The 9,989-nt window shown below is 43.8% G+C and overlaps 1 protein-coding gene across 1 annotated transcript in view; it reads right to left on the reverse strand.

Moving 5' to 3' along the window:
* LOC104166535 (dynein heavy chain 9, axonemal-like) overlaps positions 1-9,989 on the reverse strand; it is a 69,333-nt gene that overhangs the window by 17,158 nt on the left and 42,186 nt on the right. Inside the window, 3 exon segments of the mRNA XM_009706498.1 lie at positions 252-443; positions 944-1,135; positions 4,856-5,083. Of these exon segments, the coding sequence (XP_009704800.1) occupies positions 252-443; positions 944-1,135; positions 4,856-5,083 (612 nt within the window).

Here is a 9,989-nt window from a genome sequence, read left to right on the forward strand (position 1 = left end):
CGCTTCAGTTTCAAGAACCAATACAGTTGTTCTATTCATGCATGAACAGAATGAGCCCATGATGAAGTAGCAAATTACCATTAGACTTGGTTCGTCAAAGGGAATGCTGAAATGTCTATAGAAACAGAACATAATGGGAAATAACAGGAGGTGTGTTGAAACACTGCAGTGATATTCACTGCCTCCTAAGACAGATTATGGAAGACAGTACATTTATGTGTATAAATAATACCAGAAGACAAAGAGCTTACCTGATGATAGTCATTATAGTCCATGTTCCCTGGGAGGGGGAATCCTGGAGCAAGGAGGAGTTCTCCCTCCAGCATTTCTGGCTTAATAAATTCTTCCAAATAGGTTTTGCAAAGCCGCCTGTCCCAGTCATCTGTAATGTGACCTCCGTACATAATCTCACCAAAGAGGTAACGTAAATCATCATATGGGACCTGAAGAATGAAGCAGGAGGGCATGAAAGAATACAGACAGTCAGAGCTCTGCCAGCCATGTCACTGAGCTGCAGGTTACAGTATTAAGCACTAATCTGCACAGTGAGTGCTTCCATTTCACTATTTCAGTTTTCTGAGTAAACAAACATTAGGTAGGAGTTAAATCCTGCCCAAGGAAAAATGGATCACAGCATAGATTTTGCACAGTTTCCCACTGAAATGCAAATTTATTCTAAGCTCTGTTAAACCAAAGACCACTATGTATTTTCAATGAATAAAGTCCACAGGCACTGTTCGCTATGATTTGTAAGCTGCTACAGATGTGAGTGACATTGAAGCTTCCCATCTCAGCACAAAGATATACCGAACTGTGAAGTTATAAAACCAAAGATATCAAGGAAATGGCGTTTAAGGAGACTTCCCAGGAGTTTCAGCCAGCACAAGCCAGTCCATCGCTGGTGGTTAAAATCCACCAAACAGCCCACCTTTGATTCACGCACCTTTGAGCTGGCCTCCAGGTAATTATACAGCACGTTCACTGAGATAGTGAGATCTCCAGTGTTAAAGGGGTAGGAACGGTTCCAGCCTTGGGGGCCAAACTTGCGCCTTTCTGCCACAACAGCATGGAAATAGCAGAGGGCAAAGAGGATGCTCTTGAATTCATTCTCCCGGCTGCACATCTCCAGGGTATCCTGCAATAGAGGTAGAGAGGCAGGGCTGTGTAAGTCCACACTACCCTCAGTGACTCTCAGGGCCTCCCAAAATACACCGGACTTCAGACAGAGGTGAATTGATTTGCCCAGTCAGATCATTTCTGCATAATATATGTATTCATTAATTTTCTAAGTCAGTGGTTTTGCATTGCAAAGTTATCAGCAAATTCTGATGCATATTTTCAGAATTAGTATTTTCTTTTCCAACTCAAAGTGACTTTACAAAGGAAAACATACTGACAGCCAAGAAGGGAAGGACATGTGTACCCACCCAACACCCCATCACCTGCATGTCCCCCACAACCCACACCAGGGAGATAGAGAGAAGCACTACACAGGGCAAGCGTGCCACAGTGGGACTAGGACTAAGCGAAGCTTCTGCTGAGAAGGACTATACCTGGCAGAACTAAAGTCCATCCTGCCCCTTGAGTACAAAAACTGTCCTTGAGGCAGCATTTGTTTGAGCTGCAGGGCTGAAACAGCAGGGAGTTATCCTAGAAAGGGTGTGCTCCTGCCTCTGTGACCCTGTGCACAAAGCCAGCCTGGCCATGTGCTGCAGCAGCGTATTTGCTGATGGCACAACTTTGCACAGCACACCAAAGGGGGGATGCGAGAAACTGCTAAAAATCCAAACAGGGGAAATCAAACACTTGCAAAAAAAAATAAAATCTAATGTTGCCCTTTAAAGTCAACACAGCAATGGGTGCTTCCTTTCTCAACTTCCAGGTGACACTTAAAGTTTGAACAGTTACAAACGAATAGGCAGAATTGTGATGTCGGAGGTGGAGGGGCAGGAGCCTGAGTTATTTAATCAATGAAAACAAACAAAGGGAATTGGCCTCCAAAGAACTCTGACGGTGTTGGGAATGACTTTTCAACAGGTGAGCACCAAGAGGAAGCTTGGCCAGCCATTCCTGTTCCCAGCAGAATGAACAGCAATGTTATGGGACAGCAGAGCAGCAGAAGGGATGAAGGACTGGAGCTGTGTGCATGGCACGAGGCTGAAGCTCAGCTGTCACAGGGGAAGCTGAACCCCCTTTATGTGGCTGAAGCCAGGTGGAGGCTTGCACAGCTCTGGCCCTCACACTGTGCTGGCAAGAGCAGTGAGGCTGAGCAGCGGATCTCCTGCCCCATGACAGGAACACAATGGGGTCTCCCATGGCCAATAGTACAGATCTCCCCACACCTGGGAGATGAATATGTTGGGAAGGGCTTACCTGCGTGTTCATCAGCCTCTCTGCAAACCCTCCCCAGGAATAGCATATCCAGGATACAGTGGCTCTGACCTGCACAGCTGAGCAAGAGGCTGACTAAGGAGGGAGCAGCTACACCAGCCCCTCCATTCTCCCTCCCCAGGAATAGCCCCTTTAAGTCCACTCTGCTATATGACAAAGACTACAAAGGGCATCCGTGTGACTTCCCTTCATTATCCTTACCTTAATAAAATACAATGTTAGCCCTCTAATCAGCTGGGGAGCATAACAGACCTTAAGGTCTGTGCTGAAAAAGGGGAATCCATTACTCTAAAGTGTGCAAGACATTGACTAACTGCATAAGACAATCAAGAATATCTCAAAGCCTGTTTACTCCTTGATAAGACAAAACTCTAAGCTCCTTTTATTATCAGCAACCTGATGAAGAACTGGTTCAAATGTGTACTGAGCACCTTTCTCATTTTAGAAATGTCCCTGAACTTCAAGGGGAGCTTACCTGAAAGAACGCTGAGTAAGAATCCAGCTCAGTCTCATTCAGCCTCTCTATTTAGTTGTGCATTTTTCTTCAGCTAAAAAGCAGAACAATATTCCCTGCACAGAATAATGGGCCGCCTTTGTAGGTTTCAGCTGAAAGCTAAATTTGAACATTCATTGTATAAAGCAGGGAAATGAGGTGTAAAGGGACCCCACCCACTCTCTACAGGATTTCTGACAATTTAGAAAATGTTAATTACTATCTGATTGAAATGAGCAGAGGCAGGATGAAGATGTTACTTGGGGTGAAGATTGTCCCCTCCCTTGCTCTCCAAGACGTTTCATGGAGTTCAAGATGATGAATGACAACAGATAAACATGGAATAATCTTTCCTGACTACTCACATTAATTCTTGCGTGGTGCTTCCCTGCCTCACCTGCTCAGCAATGTTAGCTCCTGCACTTGAGATTACCTCCATACCTATGTCTAAGTACGAAAATATTTGTGAGCTGCCCCCATTTTTCTGCCCCATGGACCTGTGCCTGGGGTCCACAATAGGTTGGGTTTGCGTTCACCTGGTCCTAAATGACAAGAGGCTGTATGGAGAGAAAAGAAAGCAATTCTGCAAGTTTTGCCCTGTGTGTTGCTGGCACAGTCATCAACAGAATGGAGAGGCCGTAGTAAATTCAGCGCTAATGATGCAAAACGGCGGTCCGAGGGATGAAAGTACCAGGTCCTTCTGGTTACTCTAGGTTTAACAGCCAGAGTCTTGCTGTGAGAGCTCAGTGTGCCGAGGTAACAGCAAGGTGTGAATGACGGTAATGAGCATTCAGGGCAGCAGAAGGCAATGGTCTGTGTCTCTAGGAAAGGTAGCATGATAAATGCAAGTGTTTAGCCCTTAGCCTTTTGTGTCATGCGGAAAACGGGGTCAACCAAAGCACAGCCGCCTCCAGCAGTGAAACATGGCAGGCTCCAGTGTGCCTGGACACACAGGCTGTTCCCTGGGGAGCTGCTGGCACTTGATCTGTGCCCCACTGCTCTTTGCATCCTCCTGACCTGTGGTGCACTGAGCTGCTTGAGTGAGGCCACAAAGCGGGCTCATTTAATCACTGTGTTATGACAACTCTAACATTGATCCATACCCTCTGTGGCATGAAGAAAATATTTCCTATCATTTCTGCATGTTTTGCTTTTGTGTTTCCTGCACAAGAGACTGAACTGCAGTTCCAGCAACAAAAAGCGGGAAGGTGCCTGCTGTAACAGGAGTGTGTGTACGTGGTCACCATGCAATAAAAGCAATGAGCAACCTGTCATCAGTTATTCTTCTTGTGGGCTAGCAATTCTCAAGATGGCCTACTTTACCCTCGTCTGGCAAAGCAAGTCCTCCCTGCAGGCAGATTTCAGCTCTAATTTGCAACACTTCTGATATCAGCAAGGTTTTGAGCTGAATGGCCTTTGGGCACACAACACCAAATCCCCCTACGCTTCTCTGAACAGTGATGTGGGATGTGACAGTATCAGCAGTTCTGAACATCTGACCCTTGCTTCTCCATGTCTTTGGGTGCTGGATGTAATATGTCACTCGTCAGCCCAAAAAGGAGTGACACAGACACAGAAATCAAGTTGAAATGTGACAAAAGTCTCCCAAATTCTGCATTCAAAAGTTTGATTCTGAAACAAAATAGGCTTTCTAAGGATCATACATTAGCTAGAAAATTATTAAACTGGGCAGAAGTCCGGTATCCTGTGACCTTCTGCAAGAAAGAGGCTGTTCAGGATTACCTGAGTCTTTCTTTTGGGAAAATCAGTGCTTGGAAAGAGATCTGTGCCCAGTTCCTGGAGAAGAGAGAAGGGTATTGTTGTATCCAGAGACTACATGATGCAAAGGAACTCGCACATCTGCTGCCTGGGAGCAGCAATGCCCAAACACATCACACTCTACATGAGGCTCCAGCAGCTCCACGCTGACATGTTGACCAGTTGCCGGCACAAGACCTGCTGAGCTCCTACCTGGTTGAAGTTGTCGAGGGCTTTGTGAAGGTTTGCTTGCATCCCAGTTGGGGCCTCGTTGGTGATTTTGATGGAGTTCTCCAGGATGCCCTGGGGAATGATGTGGCTGTCAGGGGAGGGTGCTGGCTCCGCGCTAATGAAGACACGGAAATCCTGGTGACTGCCCTCACTGTGCTGCTCCAGCTTCTTCTCCAGAGAACTCAGCCACTTGGCCACCAGATGAATGTTCTGGCAGGGACAAAGGGGACAAGGCTTCATCAGTCCCCCCCATTTACACCCATGCTGAGCAGGCACTGAATCCATCACACCAATGAACTGCACCCACGAAGGCTACACTCTAGAATTTGGTAGTTGTCCCAGTAGTGCCTGTGTGCATTTCACAGCCCCAAATATCCAGTTATATCAAGTACAATTTTAAAGTCAAAGTAATCAATATAAATCACCAGCAATGAAGTAAGTCACTATTGGGTTGTTTGGGTTCTCGGTGACGATACGCTCTTTTTTGTTACAGTAAGATGTGGATAGTAACCAAGTAGAGTTAATTGCCCAGATCTACCAAGCTGAAATGAAAATGTTTGTTCATTTTTAACATAATAACAGTAAGGACAGTCAATATCAGTTACTAGAAAAAAAGTCAAGCAGGTGGTTTTACAAAGACTTTTAACATAGAAGATTTATTTATTCATGCAACTAATTAGATATATCAGTCAGAAAATTAAGCAATATTGTGTGAGATGGTGAAATGTATGAAAACAAGCCTCAGTTTTTCAGTTAGAGTCCTATAGATTGTTGTGATTCCCAGGCAAGAAAACAGCTTTTTTTTTTTTTGTATTAGGAATGGGGCAGGTCACACACAGCAGGGGTTCATGGGTTAACACTACCCTTATTTTAAACTTAGGTGTATAATCCAAGCTGACTCTGTTAACAGGCACTCTGGAAGGTGATTTATCCCATCCAAAGACAGAACAAGGAACTTGCTAAACTTAAATTAAAAGCAGCTGCCAAAAAGATAAACTGCTTGGAAGTGGCAAGGAAATTACATAAAGGAACCATATTAGAGTTTTAGAGTAAATACATATCACCTATAAAAAGAACCAGAAAGGAGCTCTCATGGTTAAATAGCAGAGTAATAGAGACTATTAGGAGTAAAATGACATTCTTCAGAAAGTGGAAATCGTGTCCAAATGAGAAAAACAGAAAACAGCAAAAAACCCAGTCATGGTCAAAATGTGTTTTTAGACGCAATATTCTGAAAACCATAAAAACTAATATTAAAACCTTTTCCAGGAGCCAGAAACCTACCAGACAGCCTATAAAACTAAAAGATGATCAAGGTGTACAGAGAGTGCCCAAGAAAGGCAAGACCATCACAAAACTGCTATTTGCAGGAATAGAGCAAATAGAACTGCAGAACTTGGGGAGGGTCTTGTTGTTGCAACCTGTGTTACATGGTGGTATCACTCAGATGCTGAGGCTGGAGATGCCTCTGGAGATCATCCATCCAATCCTCCTGCGCAAAGTAGGGTCAGCTAGAGCAGGTTGCTAGCTGTATCTGGTTGGGTTTTTTGACATCTCCAAGGCTGAAGCCTCCACTATCTGTCTGGGCAGCCTATGTCAATGTTCAACCACCCTCATAGTAAAAAAATAAAAGTAAAATGAAATGAAATGAAATGAAATGAAATGAAATGAAATAAAATAAAATAAAAGTGTTTAAGAGGAATCTGTATTTCAATTTCTACCCGTTGCCTCTTACTCTTTCACTGGGCATCACAATGAAGAGTTTCGTCCCATCTTCTGTAGTCCCCCTGTCATGAGGTATATAAACACACTGATAAACCACTCTGAGCCATCTCCTTTTGAGGTTAAATAATCCTGGCTCTCTCTCAGCCTCCCCTCATATGACAGATGCTCCAATCCCTTAATCATTGGAAAGATTCTTAAATTGAAGCAGCAGATGAAGAGTTTTTCAGAAAAATTGATAAACTAATAATAACAATTTACTAGGACCAGATGGTATGCACCCTAAAGAAACTGATCTATGGAAGTGCTGCATTACTCCTCAGTATGCACTAGGCAAACTGGCAGGGGCTCTAATAAACCATGAATTAACATACAAATAATATGAGTTAGAGAAAACCAGGAATCTAAAATTTCCAACCTGTTTTAGATAGCTAATAGCGAGATAGCCAAATCTGAGATTGTCACCATAAACTCCTTTTGCAGTTGCTAGAAAGGTGAGCTCCAGCAGGCAGCTCACCACACTGGCTTCAGGCGTTGCCCTGGACAGTGGGAGAGTTGCCTCCATGGGGCCAGTGTATCTCCATGCTTGGATTTTCAACAGTATCAGCATTATTGCAGGTAAGAGGGAAGATCTCATAGATTACCAACTGGTTAAGACACAGGAAACAGTGGGTGGGAAGCTATTGATGGAATTTGAGCTGCTCATCATATTCAAAAAACACCTGAAAGAGCAAATGATTAGTGACCTCACAAAATTAGTCATAAGACAAAGTAATTTCAAATACTGCAAATAAAACCTGCTAGTAAAGAACTGCAAAAGTATGCCAGCATTCTAAGTGACTGTCAATGATGTGGCAGAAGAAACTCAGTGTTGATAGATGCAAAGCAATGCACACAGAAAAACCACCCTAGCTATAGATATAAACAATGGTGGGTTCAGAATTAGCTATTACTTCTCAGGGAAGAGATCTCAGGGTCCTTATGGTTACTTCCTGCGAATAGTAGTTCAATGCTTAACAATGTGAAAGCAATCAAATATCAGCAAAGGAACAGAGAATAAAACTGCAAACGTTATTATGCCACTCCATAAATCCATGGTGGGCCTTCAACTTGAAAACAATACCCAGTTCTCACTTCTCTATCCCCAAAAGGATATAACTTCTGTATAAGGAGACACTAAGTTGATATGGACTCATCAGTTTGTAGAGAGAGGAGATAGGGGTGGAGGGGGTGAGTGAAGAACAAGAATGGAGGGATGAGTAGAGCAGACTGAAAAGTTAAAAAAAATAAGTGGAAGTACATTTTCATATGACACATAACTAAACTGTGAATTTATTGTCTCAGGGTTTTGTGGAAGATGAAAGAATCACAGAACGAAGCTGAGATTAAATCCATGGAGAGAAATATCATTGCACACTTGCACTGTTTATACACCCTTTCTCTTAGATTCTGGATGTGTCTTCTCACAGGTGGGGAACTGAGCTGGCAGAGATTTGGTCTGCCCCAGTACAGTGCTTTTACAGACTGATGCCACATAGGAATATCAAGGGAGCCTTCTTCATGAGTATAAAGCCTCTTCTGGCTTTTCCACTTGAGATTTCAGGTGCCTCTCATGAGCTACTTATGGAAAGATCCCAGCCAGGACTGGAGAAGAGGATGAACAGTTGTAGAAAAGGAAAAGCTGAGGTCCTTTAAGCAAGGGTTGGGACAGGGCGATGGCTACTGTCACAGACTATTTGCAGTACTTGCAAATGCTGGAGGGATGGGTCAGCAGTCAGACATGGACCAAGAGACACAAGGACCAGATGGAGATATGTCTCTCCAGAGGAACTGGGGTGCCTCAAGAGAGAAGAGGCCAAAAACTCCGTCACATCTAGAAACAGTCCCCTTTGCACATCAGTGACTGTCCTTGCATACTGCCATGTCCTTCCCAAGTCCTAGGTACAAAAAATCGGTGTCACCTCTCACTTTTGTAGAGGGATCCTGCTAAGGATTGGCAAGTTTACTTTTGGTATCTCCTCTATAATTTTTTTTTGCCCTATTGATATATGCAGTTATCATGGTGAAGGCTGACTTGTAGATTGCTAATAGTGACAGCTAAAAGTGACAGTAGATCTGAGTCTCGGCTCTTCAGCAATGCCACCCAGCCTCCGCAAGCAGCTGGACTGGCAGGCATGCTTACATCCTTCAGAGAGCAACTCCCCTCGAGTCTCATAAAGCAGGAGTTCTAGCCTATAAGAACAGGCACAAGCACAACTTCAGTACAAGTTTCCTCCACAATGGCTTTATGCTTCTGGATTTGTACCAGTTTTCAATGTCTGAGCACAGACATCTGTGGCTGAATTAGTCATCCCACCGGAGAGTCATGGAGAAGGTAGGTCATCTTATCCTAAAACAGATGTGTGCAGTACATCCGACGGATCACTCTGGTGGAAATGCCCAGCTCTCCTCCTGGCCTGGAAAAGGGGGCTGTGGTGACTGGGTCAGATGGAGTTGTTTCTATTGCAGGCACCTCAAGTTGAAGGGAATGAGTGGTGCTTTCAGAAGCCTGCTAGTAATACAGGAGATACATTACTCTCACCGGCTTCAGGAGTATCAGAAAATAACACATCAAGTGTGCAACTGCATTTTCAAGACTGCATTGTCTTTTAAAAATGCGCACTTAATTGTTTCTGTATTCTTATCCTCTATGGGGCTAGGTACAAAGTGTACCAAGAACTCAGGTAAAGCTCCTATACTTCTTTCTCCTTGCCCAAGACCTCTGCGATTTAAATGTAAATAACACATTCTCTGCTACTTGGTAATTTTGATATCACCCTCTTCTGCACAAGATTTTATGGTGCTGTCGATGCCCTAAGTCAAATAAATTGCTAGACAGCTCCTGCCAGAGGTCAAGCCTTCATCTCTGAGACAGCAGCTGCTTCAGAAACATGAAGCAAGAGAATCACTGTTTGGGGAAGCCATGGACACCTTGCACCCTCTACTCCTGTTGCCCAAAAATCTGATTCACATGTCTGGGAACAAAATTTCTTATTTAGAACTGCATAAATTCACTCTCCTTCCCTGGAAGGATTTAGAGTTGTGCTCATGTTACGTGGATGAAATAGAGTTTGGGATGTTGACGGAGACAAGGAGGAGATGCCTGAGCAAAGGAATTATGTTCTGGAGAAGCATTGTTTTGTTGAAACCAATGACCAAGCAGTAGACAAAATGCGATTATATCTGACTGCTGATGCACCAGTGCTTGCCTGATGCATTTAAGGTTTCAAGAGATGAGGTAATCCCCAGGGTTCAGGCAACCCACTCATTCTAAAAACAGAAGTCAAAAAATAAAGTGGGAGTGGAATGAAACCTGTAACCAAAGTGTTTCAAACAGCCAGAGGTTTAGTAATAT

The sequence above is a fragment of the Cariama cristata genome, unplaced genomic scaffold, assembly GCF_000690535.1.
Source record: "Cariama cristata isolate BGI_N322 unplaced genomic scaffold, ASM69053v1 scaffold4878, whole genome shotgun sequence".
Classification (NCBI taxonomy): Eukaryota; Metazoa; Chordata; class Aves; order Cariamiformes; family Cariamidae; genus Cariama; species Cariama cristata.